This window comes from Panthera onca, chromosome C1, assembly GCF_046562875.1.
Source record: "Panthera onca isolate mPanOnc1 chromosome C1, mPanOnc1 haplotype 2, whole genome shotgun sequence".
Taxonomy (NCBI): Eukaryota; Metazoa; Chordata; class Mammalia; order Carnivora; family Felidae; genus Panthera; species Panthera onca.
Genome location: NC_138346.1, coordinates 190495898 through 190512021, shown reverse-complemented (window position 1 = coordinate 190512021; position 16124 = coordinate 190495898). Strand labels below are relative to the sequence as shown.

The following is a 16124-nucleotide window of genomic DNA, read 5'->3' as shown; positions in this document are numbered from 1 at the left end:
ATTGTTAGTTGAAAAGACTGCTTTCTCTGGGGTGCCTGGGTGGCTCACTTGGTTAAGTGTCTAACTTTGGCTTAGGTTATGATCTCATGTTTTATGAGTTCAAGCCCCATATCAGCCTCTGCACTCACAGCATGGAACCTGCTTGGGATTCTCTGTCTCCTCTCTCTGCCCCTCCCCTGCTTGCAAGCGTGCATACATGCTCTCCTTCTCTCTGAAAATTTAATATATAAACTTCAGAAAAAGAAAAGACTCCTTTCTCATTGAATTAAAAAATTGCCTTTGCACCTTGTTGAAAATCATTTAGCCATATGTATATAGGTGTATTTCTGGACTGTGTTCTGTTCATTGATCTATTTGTCTACCCTAATGCCATTATTATTATTATCTTGTGTTGCTTTTTCAAACAGAAAATAGAATATGAAAGCAATATTGCACATAGAGACAGGAAGTAGGTGGTTGTCAGGGGGCTGAAGGGAGGTAGTAATAATGGGGAGTTATTTAATGGGTTCAGTTTCAGTTTTGCAATGTGAAAAGTGTTCGATGCATGGATGTTGGTGATGGTTGCACAATACCATAAATATACTTAATGCCACAGAACTGTATTTTTTTAAATGGCTGAGATGATAAATTTTTTTTATCATCTAATGGCTAAGATTTTTTTTTTTTTTTTTTGGCCATGATTTATTACAAGCTATATTGCACAGTGTCTGGGGCAGAATGAATACTCAGTTTCAGTTGACTGATTTAAAAAAAAAAAAAAAAAAGACCCAAAGAGGTTAGCTAGCAAATGTTGAGGGTAAGAAGTTTGAATCCACAGCCAAAAGACATATTATTTCATTCTATTACATAGCTACATCTGAATTGTAATACTTTTCCCCAACATGATAAAGCTTGGATTTTAAAATCTCCAGACTTAACTAGGTATTCTAGGTCAATGCTTGTATCAGTAATGACTCACTAAAGTAGAAATGGAGGATATGTGAGTTTATCCTCTTCTTTCTCCCTGTCTTCCTGTTGCATTTATGTTTCTTGAAAGTTGCTAATCTAAAATCTCAAGACATAAAGTTGGCTCTCTTTTTTGGTATTTTTTAAATTGTAGTGAAGTATGCATCATATAAAATTTACCATTTTAACCATTTTTAAGTATGCATTCAGTGGCATTAAGTATATTCCGTTGATCTGAAACCATCACCATGATTTGTCTTCAGAATATTTTCATCTTCCCAAACCAAAACTCTGAACCCTTGAGACACTAACTCCCCATTTCTCCCTCTCCCTAGCCTCTAACCACCACCCTTCTATTTTCTGTCTCTTAAGAATTTGACTATGGTACCATGTATGAGTGGAAACATACATTATTTTCTCTTTGTGATTTGCTTATTTCACTTAGCATAATGGCTTCAAAATTTATCCATGTTGTGGCATGTGTCAAATTCCCTTACTTTTTAAGGCTGAATAATCTTCCACTATGTGTTCATACTACAATTTGTTTATTCATTCATCACTTGATGGGTTTGGCTTTTATAAATATGCTGTTATGAACATGGGCACAAATACCTTGTCAAGTCCTTGCTTTTGACTCCTTTGGGTATATATCTAGAAGTGGAACACTGGGTCATATGATAGTTGTTTATTTTTAAAATAATTATTTATTTTGGGGAGCCTGGGTGGCTTACTTGGTTAAGTGTCCGACTTTGGCTCATGTCATGATCTCATGGTTCGTAAGTTCAAGCCCTGCGTCGAGCTCTGTGCTGACAGCTCAGAGCCTGGAGCCTGCTTCAGATTCTATGTCTCCTGCTCTCTGTGCCCTTCTCCAACTCACACTCTCTCTCTCTCTTGAAAATAAACAGACATTTTAAAAAGTTAAAAATAAAATAATTATTTTGAGAGAAAGAAAGAGTGAGAGTGAGAGCCTGCATGTGGGTGCAGTAGGGAGGAGGGGCACAGAGAGAAAGGAGAGAGAATTCCAAGTAGGCTCTGCACTGTCAGCACAGAGCCTGATGTCAGGGACTTGATCCCACAAATCATGAGATCATGATCTGAGCCGAAATCAGGAGTCACATGCTTAACCGCCTGAACCACTCAAGTGCCCCAGGTAGCTGTTTAATTTTTGAGGGACCACCATGCCATTTTCCACAGTGGCTGCACCATTTACATTCCCAGCAGCAACGCACAGGGGGTCCAAATTCTCCATATCCTTGTCAACACTTGGTATTTTCTGGTTTGGTTTGGTTTGGTAATAGCCATCCTAATGGGAATGAAGTGGTTATGTCATTGTGATTTTGATTTACATTTCTTAATTAGTGATGTTAAGCATCTTTTAATGTGCTTTTTGGCCATCTGTGTATCTTTGGAGAAATGCCTGTTCAAGTCCTTTGCCCGTTTTTAATTAGGTTGTTTGGGTTTCGTTGTTGAATTAAAAAAAAATTTTTTTTACTGTTTATTCATTTTTGAGAGAGACAAAGTGTGAGTGGGGGAGGGGCAGAGAGAGAGGGAGACACAGGATCTAAAGCAGGCTTCAGGCTCTGAGCTGTCAGCACAGAGCCCAGTGTGGGGCTTGAACCCACCAACTGTGAGATCATGACCTGAGCCAAAGTTGGACACTTAACCTACTGAGCCACCTAGGTGCCCTTTGTTGTTGAATTTTAAGGCTTCTTTATATATTCTGTATATCAGTCTTAACAGATATATGATGTGCAAATATTTTCTCCTGTTCTGTGAGTTGCCTTTTTACCATACTGGTAGTGTCTTTTGGTGTACAAAAGTTTTAAATTTTGATATACTCCAATTTGTCTGTTTTTACTTTTGTTACCTGTGCTTTTGGTATCATATTCAAGAAATCATCTTAGATCTGTATTGAGTTCATTTTTGGATATGGTATAGGGTGAGTCTAATTCTTTTGTATATGGTTACCTAATTTTCCCAACACTGTTAAGAAGACTGCCCTTTCCCCCATTGAATGGTCTTGGCACCCTTGTGGAAACTCATTGACCGGATATGTATAGTGTTTATTTCTGGGCTTTCTGTCTCATTGGTCTGTATATCTTGTTTTCATGCCAATATACACTGCTTTGATTACTGTAACTTTGTAGTAAATTTTGAAATCAGGAAATGTGAGATTTGCAACTTTATTCTTTTCAAGATTGTTTTGGCAATTCTTGGTCCCTTGAGATTGCATAATTTTAGTATGGATTCTTCTATTTCTGGGAAAAAAAAGTAATTGGGATTTTGATAGGGATTGCATAGAATCTGTAGATTGCTTTGGGTAGTATTGATATCTTAACAATAGTAAGTCATCCAATTTATGAACGTTTCCATGTTATGTCTTTCCATTTATTTGTGTCTTCTGTCATTTCTTTCAGCAGAGTTTTATAATTTTCAGTGTGCTTGTCTTTCCCTTCCTTGGTTAAGTTTATTCCTATTTCTTTGATGTTATTGTAAATGGACTAGTTAACTTCTTTTTCAGATATGTCATTGTTAGTGTATAAAATCAACTGATTTTTGTGTGTTGATTTTGTATCCTGCAAGTTTGCTCAATTTGATTATTCAAATTTATTATTATTTTTTTAATGTGGAATCTTTAGCACTTTCTACATGTACAATCATGTTGTTTACAAAACATTGAAACTTTTACTTTCTCTCCAATTTGGTTGCTTTTTGTTTCTTTTTCTTGCCTAATTGCTCTTACTAGGACTTCCAGTACTATGTTGAATAGAAGTGGTGACAATAGGCATCTTTTTTTCCTGATCTTAAAGGAAACGCTTTCAGTCTTTCACCGTTGAGTATAATGTTAGCTGTGGGTTTTCTTTTTTTTTTTTTAATTTTTTTTAACGTTTATTTATTTTTGAGACAGAGAGAGACACAGCATGAACGGGGGAGGGGCAGAGAGAGGGAGACACAGAATCGGAAGCAAGCTCCAGGCTCTGAGCCATCAGCCCAGAGCCCGACACGGGGCTCGAACTCGCGGACCGCGAGATCGTGACCTGAGCTGAAGTCGGACGCTTAACCGACTGAGCCACCCAGGCGCCCCAATGTGGGTTTTCATCTATTATTGGTGTATATTATGTTGAGATAGTTTTTTCTTTTTTATTCAAACATTTTTTTAATGTTTACTTATTTTTGAGAGAGAGACAGAGTGTGAATGGGGGAGGAGCAGAGAGAGGGGGAGATACAGAATTCAAAGCAGGCTCCAGGCTCCAAGCTTTCAGCCCAGAGACCAATGCGGGGCTTGAATTCATGAACCTTGAGTTCATGACCTGAGCTGAAGTCAGATGTTCAACTGACTGAGCCAGCCAGGCGCACCGAGATAGTTTTCTTCTGTTCCTTGTTGATTATTTTTTATCATGAAAAGTTCTTGAATTTTTCAAACACCTTTCTGCATTAGTTGAAATGATCTTGTGAAGTTTTTTCCCCTTTATTCTATTAATGTAGTTTTTACATTGATTGATTTTCATATGCTGAACCATCCTTGCATTCCAGGAATAAATCCCATTTCGTCATGGTATCTAATCCATTTTAATATGCCATTGAATTTATATTGGTAGTATTTCGCTGATTTTTTTTTTTTTTTTTTTTTTTTATAATTTAAGAGAGAGCCTGCACGCAAGGGTAGGAGAGGGGCAGAGAGATAGAATCCCAAGCAGGATCCACACAGTCAGCTCAGAGCCTGACATGGGGTTCAATCTCATGACCCTGGGTTCATGACAAGAGTCGGACACTTAACCAACTGAGCCACCCTGGTGCCCCAATGAATTTTTTATCAGTGCTTATAAGGGATATTGATCTGTAGTTTTCCTACTTGTAGTCTTTCTTTGGCTTTGGTATCAGAATAGTGCTGGCCATATAGAATGAGTTAGAAGTATTTTGTCCTCTTTGATTTTTTGAAAGATTGAAGTTAACTGTTGGAGCTATTCCCATCCAAGCTCACTTCCTTACTGTTATTGATAATTCAGATGAAGATACCTTATAAGATGCTGTAGTAACTTAAGATTACCTCATAAAAGAAACATATGAAAATTTTATTCAACTTCACCAGTAATGAAAGGATTGTTAAATTGAATAAACAAAATAATTGTATTTCCCCTATCCAGTTGACCCTCAAAAAATCATATTTAGATTGTAATATACAATAATTGTGACAGCTCCCAATCTGTCACTGTCTAACACTAATAATAGGAATGTAAATTGGAACAAATTTTCTGGAGCAGAATTTGGCACAATGTAAAGCTTTAAAAATTATGCGTCTTTTGACCTAGCAATTCCATTTATAGGATATTATCCTAAGAAAATTGTCATGAAGAATACATGCAAGAAGTTAGAGGAATGCCTTCAACATTATGTGTAACAATACAAAGTTAAAAACTATAATGTCCAGAAAAAGAGAATTGGGTAATAAATTGTGATACATACACAAGCCTGTGCAACTATAACATACTGATGTTGGAGAAAATGTCACAAAATAATGTATAGTATGATTCCATTAAAATGTTTCTATTTAGGCATTAAAACCCCCTCAGATTTAATATTACTTGTTAACAGTGGTCTGTTTCTGGGTGGTGGTAGTGTGGATTCTTGATATTATTTCTACTTCTCCATCTCTCTATTTTTTAAACAGTAAATGATACTAGTTTTAGGACAACACAGGAAAAGGTATTCTGTTACAATTGAAAATGGTGCTTGCCTCAGCAGCACATATACACTACAATTGAAAATGAAATGAAGCAAGAAACCATAGTTAAATCTTATGACAGAATCAGTATCTAAAAATAATCTGGGTAGGCTGGGATGATGGACTGAATCCAATGAAATTTAATCAGCATGGATGAATTAGGTAGATAAGATAGAGTAATAAGTAAGTCCAACTATACTCAATATGGAAAGTGTGAAGTGGAGCCTGATAGCAACGTACGTAAAAGACTTAAAGGTTTTAGTTGACTCTGCCCACTTTTTCTGTGTGAGCAGCCAGCCATTTTCCTCCCCTTCCATTTCATCTCACACCCAGCTTAGTCTCTTCGTGGGAAACCTCCAGTGTTTCCTCACCAAGTGACGTTAAGTCTTGTCACCATTTGCCCCCATCTGTTCTAGTCATCTTTTCTGACTGTTCAAGTTGCTGTCTATTTGGAGTCCTCCTGTTCCTCTCCCTTTTGCTTTTTCAAACTTGAGCCATACTTCAGAAATCAGACTTAGTCTTGTTGGAAGCCTGTCTGTCATAGTGCGATCACATTTTACTCAAATTTATTTTAATTCTGGGAATTTCATATATTGAGAAATTAAAATCAATAAGGTTTCTCGCTTTATGTGCAAAATTTGAAATAATGCAAATCTCTTCTGTTAAAAGTGACATAATTTCCTTTTGCCTTGGGACATGCAGCCTTAACAGTAAATACCTTTTTTCATTTCTTTGTGAGCCACCAGCATTCTAAAGTGTGGGGCATTAATTAGCATCACTGCCGCAAAACCTTCCCAGAAGCAGTCACTTTAATGATACTACAAAATATTAAAGACAGTGCTTAGGGGAAAAAAGGAATTTAAAAGCAACTTAAAGGGGCACCTGGGTGGCTCAGTTGGCTAATAAGCATTTGACTCTTGGTTTGGGCTCAGTTTATGATCTCACGGTTCATGAGTTTGAGCTCCAGGTCATGCTCTGTGCCCACAGCACATAACCTACCTGCTTGGGATTCCCTCCCTCTCTCCCTCCCTGTCTTTCTCAAAAATAAATAAACTTAAAAAAATAAAAGCACACTTAAAATAGTTGTAGAATTGTGCATTCTGAGAAGACATGCAGCAAAGTGATGAAGTGTGGGCTCTGGAGCCAGGTACCTCTGAATTCAAATTTAAATTCTGAATCCTGCACTTAGCTAGTGGGTGACTTTGGGCAAACAACTTAATCTGTGTCTCTGCTTTCTTATGTGTGTATGTACGTACGTTTATTTATTCGTTTTGAGAGAGAGAGACTGAGCGAGCAGAGGAGGAACAGGCAGAAAGAGGGAATGAGAGAATCCCAAGCAGGCTCCACACTGTCAGCGCAGAGCCTGATGCGGGGCTCAGACCCATAAACAAGATCATGACCTGAGCCGAAATCAAGAGTCAGATGCTTAACTGACTGAGCCACCCAGGTGCCCCTCTTTGTTTCCTCACTTTAAAAAAAAAAAAAAAAAAAAAAAAAAAAAGGAAAAGATTTTATTTTATTTTATTTTTTAATTTTTTTTTAACGTTTATTTATTTTTGGGACAGAGAGAGACAGAGCATGAACGGGGGAGGGGCAGAGAGAGAGGGAGACACAGAATCGGAAGCAGGCTCCAGGCTCTGAGCCATCAGCCCAGAGCCCGACGCGGGGCTCGAACTCACGGACTGCGAGATCGTGACCTGAGCTGAAGTCGGACGCTTAACCGACTGAGCCACCCAGGTGCCCCTCTTTGTTTCCTCACTTTAAAAAAAAAAAAAAAAAAAGGAAAAGATTTTATTTTTAAGTAATCTCTATACCCATTGTGGGGCTCAGACTTAACAGCCCTGAGATCAGGACTTGCATGCTCTATCAACTGAGTCAACAAGGCACCCTTTTGTTTCTTCAGTTTTAAAATGGGCTGGGGACACCTGGGTGGCTCAGTTGGTTAAGCATCTGACTTTGGCTCAGGTCATGATCTTGCAGTTGATGAGTTTGAGCCCCACATCAGGCTCTCTGCTGTCAGCACAGATCCTCTGTCCCCCACTCTCTCTACCCCAACCCCATGTGCACACGCTGTCAATAAATAAATAAAAATAAAAATAAAATAAAGCTTAAAAAAGAATAAATAAAATGGGCTGATGATAGGGGCACCTGGGGGACTAAGTCGTTTAAGTGTCTGACTTTGGCTCAGGTCATGATCTCATGGTTCATGAGTTTGAGCCCCGCATCAAGTTCTGCACTGGTGGTGCAGAGCCTGCTTGCAGTTCTCTCTCCTCCCTCTCTCTCTCTGCCTCTTCCCCACTTGCATGTGTGCTGTCTCTCTCCTCTCTCTCTCTCTCTCTCTCTCTCAAAAGGAATAAACTTAAAAAAAAAAAAAAAAGGGCTGTTGTAAATTGTGTTAGTAGCATGGAAAGCTCCTAGGAGAATACATAACTAATACTGTGTGCTCAAAAATACTATGAGAATTCCATTGGGAATATTTCTATTAAAGAAAATAGTCTTAAACCACTTGAGTTTTAAATTGCAGTACATCCCTGCATAAAATATGACCATTTTGTAAGAAATGCTCCCTCTTTGGGGCATCTGACTGGCTTAATTGCAAGAGCATGTGACTCTTGATCTCGGGGTCGTGAATTTGAGCATGTTGGGCGTAGAGATTACTTTAAATAAATAAACTTGAGAAAATGCTCCCTTTTAGATAGTTTCTCGGAAAATAGGATGTGCCAGTCTCTTTGAAACCATGTAGTGAGGAATGTAGATAGAATTCAGATGAAGGGAGATTTCTTCCCCCTTCATTGTAAGCATAATAATTGTTCACTAAAGAAAATTTGAGCGTGGCTGGGTGACTCGGTTGAGCATCCAACTCTTGATTTCACCTTAGGTCATGATCCCAGAGTCATGGGATCAAGCCCCAGTCAGGCTTTGTGCTGAGCATGGAGCCTTCTTGAGATTCTCCTTTTCTCTGTCTTCCCTCTCCCCTGCTTGTGTCTGCACTCTTTCCAAAATAAAAATTAAAAAAAAAAAAAAAAAAGTTAAAAAAAAAGAAACTTGGGGGTGCCTGTGTGGTTCAGTTGGTTAAGCATCCCACTCTTGGTTTTGACTCAGGTCATGATCTCCCAGCTTTGTGGGTTTGAGCCCCTCATCCCTCGTAGAATTCTCTCTCTCCCTCTTTCTCTGCCCACCCCCAATTTGTACTGTGTCTCTCAAAATAAATAAATAAACTTTAAAAATAAAATAAAATAATTTTAAAAAGAAATTTGGGAAGTTCAGAAAAATATGAAAACAAAAAAATTGTTCATAATGCTACTACTGTCCCAGTGCTAACCATATTAGCATTTTAGTTAAGTTCCTTCTAAGTTTTCCCCTGTGCGTTATTATTTTTTTTTAATATACATATATGTTGTGATTATAGCATACAGAACTGGAGGGTATTTAGCCTGGAGAAGTAAACTATTGTAGAAGTCCAGATGAGTCCATAGTAAACTATGTTGGGGGCCTGGTTAGAGTCACTAGCTATAGAAGTAAAGCATAGGGGTAGGAAACAAAAGTATTTCTGAGGTTGAATCAACAAACTGTGGGGTGGTGATTTAGTTTTTTAGCTGTGGCTCCTGAAAAGAGGCAGATGGAACATAGGAGGAAGAGCATATCTGCTGGGGAAGATGTTTGTTTTGGACATGTTGAGTTTGAGATTTGAGTAGGACATTCAGATGGAAATGTCTAATAGGCAGTTGAGGTTTTTAACAGACTTGAGAGGTAATCTGCCTGGGATATGCATGAGAGCACCCCAGTAAGAGTGTTTAAAATCATCAAAGATGGCGCCTATAGAGATGCACTTGTATCTGACCTCTCAGTATACCTTTCTATTTAAGGGCAGGAGTAGAATTTCCATCCTTACTACTCAGCACAGTATTACCACATAGTAGATGTTTGTGGAATAAATGAGTTTATTGAAACAGAGAGGGGACATTAATTTGGTCTCTGTAGAATCCTAATGAGCTTGAGGAAGTGATATTTATTATTTATCTTCCCTTTCTCTTTCAGTTTTCTTGGTGTCTAAAATTTAAATTTCTAAGGAGAAATGAGACCTATTTTTCTTTACTGCTTCTGATGGAATTTTGTTTACATGAGATACTTAAATATTATTTGGATGGCTGTAATTCAGCTTAATCTTGAATTTTTTTTAAAAGGTGATTGTGAGAAAGATTGTTTCAGTGAATCTTCAAATGCTTGGAGTATGTCATAGTGCATATGTTAAGAAGATCTATTTAATTGGACTAACACATAAGGATGAAAAGATTTAGGAATATAAAAATATATAGATCAGTATAGGGCAAGCTATAAACATAAATATCCATGGGGTATTGAATCTTTGAAATTGTGTAGCTTGTGGAAGTCTTCATGAAATGTGTCAGAAGATACTAGATTGGTGGCAGGAGCATTCTTAGTGGGAAGGTGGACTGGAAAGACCCACCTCATCTGTATGCATTCAACCTTTCCCTTTGTATACTTTAGGCAGCAGTTGGTTAATTTGCATGTGTGGTTTCAACTGTCACACTGTTGACTCATTCTGAAAGCTCCATGAGGATAGGCCCCCATGTCTTTTTCCCCCAGTACCTAACAGTGTAGGTTAGAGTAAGCTATCGGTAAATATTTGTCCAGTGAATAAAATGATGAATGGATTAGCAAACATTTAGTGAGACTTGAGAATGTTCTATGGGGGTGGGAGTGGGTGGAGAATTGTTAGTCCTGTAAAGATTGAAAACACATAATATCTGACCTCAGGGAGCATAAAATCTGGTATTGAGTATAAATTTATCAAGCTCTCTGGTTTAACCAACGCAGACAATTAAGTAATTTGCTGACCTGAAACAGTTTGTAACATAGATTTTAATAAATTTCTTAAGAGAGATTATGGGAATTTTTATTTATATAACAGATAATCACATAATCTCCATTCCTTTTGTGTACTCATTTAGCTGCAAAAAGGGTTGTTGTGGGCTCAGTTTTATGAACCTTTGATATTATGAAGTTTTTATTTTATTAAAATTTGGGATTTCTTTTAAATATATATTTTTAATGTTTATTTATTTTTGAGAGACAGAGAGTAAACAGGGGAGAGGTGGAGAGAGAGGGAGACACCGAATCCGAAGCAGGCTCCAGGCTCCAGGCTCCGGGCTGTCACCACACAGCCTGATGCAGGGCTCGAACCCATGAACTGTGAGATCATGACCTGAGCTGAAGTTGGACGCTCAGGTGACTGAGCCACCCAGGCGCCCCTAAAATTTGGGATTTGATTAAATGAGGACATAATGCTCCTCTGAAAATACAGAAGGAGCTCATATCTAAACTGTGATAAAGAAGCAAGATACCTAATTGAATTGGTATACTAAAACAACTGGCTTGATCACTCAAGTATGCAAAGACCAGATAATCCAATGTGTTAGCTAAGAGTTTTACTATATATGGTATAATTGTTTATGATGTATTTCCTTGTAAGTTTTTTTTTTTTTAAGCAATCAAGACTAGTCAGTTCTTAATTATCATAACTGATATAAGGCCTTTTTGGAAACTAAAACTGCAAAAAATCCAGTGGAATCCTGTAGTGCTACTATAACTATTTGTGGTTCTTCACACAGAAAAATTAAAGTGAAGACAGGAAGTTAGGACTTTTTGAAGAAATTATACTGGGGGTAATGAATTCAAATCATATGTAATTCACTCAAGATAAAGCTACCCTTTGAAAATAAGACACTGGTCCAGTCAGAATGTGTATTCTGAGGGAAAAAACTTGTATGCTGCCTATGCATAATTCAAGTGGTAACCTAACTAGATATATCAGTTGAGCATAAGCAAAACCTAAGCAGTTGTTGGAAGGAAGATATATATTAATAGAAGAGAGCACAACCCTGTGGAACTTAGGAGTCCCCAAGCAAGAATTTTGCAGTGATTTTCTAGCATTGTCCAGAGAGAACATAAGCCAGCTTTCCACCATCATTTTAACAAATTCTTAGTGTTGGACACATGTAATTTATTAGGCTTGATTGTAGTTCCATTTTCCTTTGTTTTAGATTTCATACTCACCAGATACACCCTCTTAGGTAACCACGCTATGGGTAAGGTATTACTCTGGGTGGCAATATGACTGTCTCCTATTATAAACAAATAAATCGGCATTTGGCCTATATGTGAATTTTTAAAAAATAAAGTTCATTGAAAATAAAAATATAACATCATTCTTTCATAAATTGGTTGGTGTAAATTAAGCCTAATCAGTTCTATGTGTGCAGAGAAAAATGGATTTTATAGCGCTATAGAGCTGAGGGCCATACTCAGGAATAAAATGTCTTCTTGTAGAAGGCAGGAACCATAGTCCTATTCTCATATACCCAGTGCTTACTACTGGCTGGTGCTCAATTTAATCTATTAATGAAACTCATTATTGAATCTCAGAGATCATAACTCCAGACTTCTAGTGAGAACAACTATAGAGATTTTATGGCTCTACCTTTAGATTTATTCTCATGTCAAAAGAGCAGTTCTGGCTTTTCTTTAATTCAGCAAAAACAATTCATTAAATGATGAAAATAGAGTCTTCTCGGGGTGCCTGGGTGGCTCAGTCAGTTGAACATCCAACTCTTGATTTTAGCTCAGGTCATGATCTCACAGTTCATGGGATCGAGCCCTGCATCATGCACTTTGTTGACAGTGCGGAGCCTGTTTGGGATTCTCTTTCTCCCTTTCTGTCTGCCCCTTCCTTGCTCATGCTCTGTTTCTCTCAGAGTAAGTAAGCAAACATTAAAAAAAAGAGAGAGAATAGAATCCTGTAAACAAATGAGAGGCTAAAAAGGCAAATAAAAGGTGTGTGCATTTGTTAGAAAAAAGGGGAGTGACAGTATTTGAGAACAAAGACAGTCTCTTTGTTTCATTGTTTTTATTTCTTAATTAATACTCTAATTTTATTTTTTAGACCTTATTGCAGTACGCAAGCAACAAGAATGCCTCAGAACATATGGTGTATCTTCTGGAGGTATATCGACTTGCCATCCAAAGCTTTGCCAGTGCACGCCCATATTTAACTACTGAATGTGAAGATGTCCTGTTAGTGCTTGGCAGATTAGTACTGTAAGTTTAAGTACTTGAGTCACTGTTAAATTGAGTACTTCTGGTTGTAATGTTTGCTTGACTTTTCTTTACTATGAAATCACATTATTCAGAGCACCATTAAAGCCATACCTTTGAATGAAATTTCCTTTGCTCTGAGCCTTCATACTCTGGTTCCCAGGAAATAAAGTGCAAGCAAAGCTCCAGCCAAACAACGTAATCTTTAAATGCCTCCAGAGTCTCTTCTACTCAGGCTTAGCATCCAAGAATAATACATTTTCTCTCTGTTCTTAGGTATAGATCAATTTAAGTGACAGTATCTGGAAACTGTAGTGGTCTTTGAGGATCACTTTGTGGAGAAATACTCTGAAATTCTACAATTCAATTACATTATTTGAACTAAGAATAATTTTATTAGCAGACAATATCAGGATATAGTATAAGATTACTACCCTGAGTCCATGATAATTTAGCTGTTGTTTTAATATTTGGCTGTTGTAGTAACAGATAAAATTACACCTTTAATGTAATTTTCATCTGCAAATTGAAAAGGTACAACTATTCAGTTTTTAGATTGGTTTAGGTTACAGATTGCTTGGGAGGATTCTAGTCTGGGTAGTCTTGATTTGTTAAAGACAAAGAATTGGCCTTGTCAATATTTCTGCTTCCTCTGCAAGTGACAAGAATCTATATAGATGACAGTTACAATATTTATCTCTTTATCAGCTGCATTGGCAATATTTTGCTCCTATTTTTGTCTTCAGGAATCAGAATGGTTCCTATTTGTGTGCCCTCCCCACACCCTAGTAAAACTAAATAAAACTGCTTGCAATATGGTTTCTAAAAGGAATATATTATTAGCGACTTCTAAAGCCACAATGTAATTATAAAGATGCCTGGTTTTTATTCTCTTTTTTAAAGTTGAAAAGCCAATATAACAGTGTTGAAGAAAATTTTGAAGAGTAAGAAACAAATTTCAAATAATCTAAACAAATGTAAAATGTATATTCAGTATCACTGTTGTACTGTATTTGATTATGCTTATAACTACTATAACCACCTTTGTATATTGACTTCATTATTTTATATTATAGGAGTTGTTTTGAATTATTGCTTTCAGTGTCTGAAAGTGAACTGCCATGTGAAGTCTGGGTACTCTTCCTTCAGTCTCTACAGGTGAGTTGATTTGGGCTCAAAAAAGTTCTCTGTTTAGATATCCAAGACACTTAGTTAATTCCTCCCAGCAAATAAAATTGAAAACTTGGAAGAAAAACAAGCATACTGTATATTAATTTCATGAAATTTTGAGAAAGATGCCTTCCAAATGAAGGGGGTGTGTTAAAAATTGTTTTATTCTTTCATTTGGTTTTGTTAGCCATTATATAGCTTAGGAATCAACATAGAAGTTTTCATTATTCAAAAACAAAGTTTTAGACAGAAAAAAAGCTATTAAAAATGTAAAGTTGTATATGGTTGGTTATAAGGTAGCAGTATTTGGATAATTCTTCGTACACTTATCTAGTAATTTCCCTCTAACATTAGGGATTATGTCTAGCAGTATAAGTCTCTCAAACAGCCAAAATAGTCATCATAGATTCTATTCATGCATTTTGTTTGCAGAAGAGCTCCATTGGCTCTCATATTGGCTTGATTATCCACTTTCGTAAAAGGTGAGCACATCAGAAAGTAACGAGTTGTGGAGGAGGTAATAGGATAGGAGGAAAAGCAAGTAAAATGCCAGTAACAGGAGGCAAATTTGCCTGTTACTGACAGAGACAGAAAAACTATTTAAAAAAAAATAGTTTGTTATCACTATGTACTAAATACTGCTCTACATTGTTTTGTGTGTTTTGTGTCTTTTAATGTGTTTTGTGTCTTTTAATCAAATTACAAGCCTATAATGTAATGATCATTTGAATCCCCATTTACAAATAGGAAGACTAGGCATGGAGAGTGTTGATTAGCTTACCCAAAGTTACACCCAGATTTATATCCAGAGCTTGTTTTGCTAACTGCTTCCTCGAGGACATAACTCTGTAGTAGCCCAGACCTGTTTCATGTAGGCACAAGTAAATATTTAGATGTTAACAGACACACTTCTTTATCTGGCAGTTTCTTTCTTCTGGGGTGTGTAACTCAAAATGAAATGATAACAGTGTTAATCTTTTTCTTTTTGGGGGAAAAGAGGATTTTTTTTTCTCATGTCTTTGGCCTGTTTTAATCCCTATAACATGGTCCTAATTCCTCAAATATTCATATGGGTGCTAAAATCATCTCTCATACATAACACACTGATTTTGTTATGCTGTGTTTTGAGGCTTGCCAGTAGTTTTGTCCTGGCATACAACAGTCTAGAAGGGCAACTCTCCCTATTCTTGTTAAGGCTATTACTATTATTTACATTAGTATCCTTTGCAGAGAGAATACTGTCCTGTTTCTTCATTCTTTTCTTAGATTGTATGCCTGCACAAAATATTTGCCTTTCCCCTACACCTGTGTAACTTTTTCCAGTATTTATCATACAGGATATATTTTTGAATATGTGTTCAATAAAATAAATGTAGTAGATGTACAGATAAATGTAAGACGTGGTCCCTGTTGAACACTAAAAGGTAAAACCCTGAAGTTTTCTTATTTTAGTGATAACTGAACAAGGCAGTAGATGGTTTTGAGGAAACTTTTGGTAAGAGAACAGTTGTTATCAGAGCAGGCCACAAATAGAACATGCTCATTCCCTATTTTCAGCTTGTGTAACCCTTCCACGTCTTTTGCCTATGAATATGAAAATACATCCTGAAATGAATTTTCTAATAAAACCGCAATCCTGTTTTTTGCAACTTTTTTTTTTTTTTTAAGTTTATTTATTTTGAGGGAGAGAATGAGCAGGGGAGGGGCAGAGATGAAGGGAGACAATGAATAAGAGCAAACACATTAAAATTTCAGAATATGGGAACAACCAGTAATCCTCACTAGTAATAGTGGACATTGGAGACATATACTTAATCATTTATGTCAAGTTAAATTTCTGACTCCTTTCTCCTGACCCTTTGTGTACATAAATATTTTAAAGAACAAACTATTGGCAATTATATTTTGTTTTCCGAGGAGATAGAATGATAGCTGATAACCTAGACTTTCCATGACATTTTATATAGAGCCACTTTTCATTTAAAAAGTCTTTTGATAGGGGCGCCTGGGTGGCTCAGTCGGTTAAGCGTCCGACTTCAGCTCAGGTCATGATCTCACAGTCCATGGGTTCGAGCCCCACTTTGGGCTCTGTGCTGACAGCTCAGAGCCTGGAGCCTGCTTCAGATTCTGTCTCTCTGCCCCTCCCCCATTCATGCTCTGTCTCTCTCTG

At 37.1% G+C, this 16124-nt stretch overlaps 1 protein-coding gene across 1 annotated transcript in view; it reads left to right on the top strand.

Moving 5' to 3' along the window:
- RLF (RLF zinc finger) overlaps positions 1-16124 on the top strand; it is an 84908-nt gene that overhangs the window by 20101 nt on the left and 48683 nt on the right. The window contains exons 2-3 of the mRNA XM_078452042.2: positions 12633-12787; positions 13861-13942. Coding sequence (XP_078308168.1) covers positions 12633-12787; positions 13861-13942 — 237 coding nt within the window. The remainder of the gene's footprint in view (positions 1-12632; positions 12788-13860; positions 13943-16124) is intronic.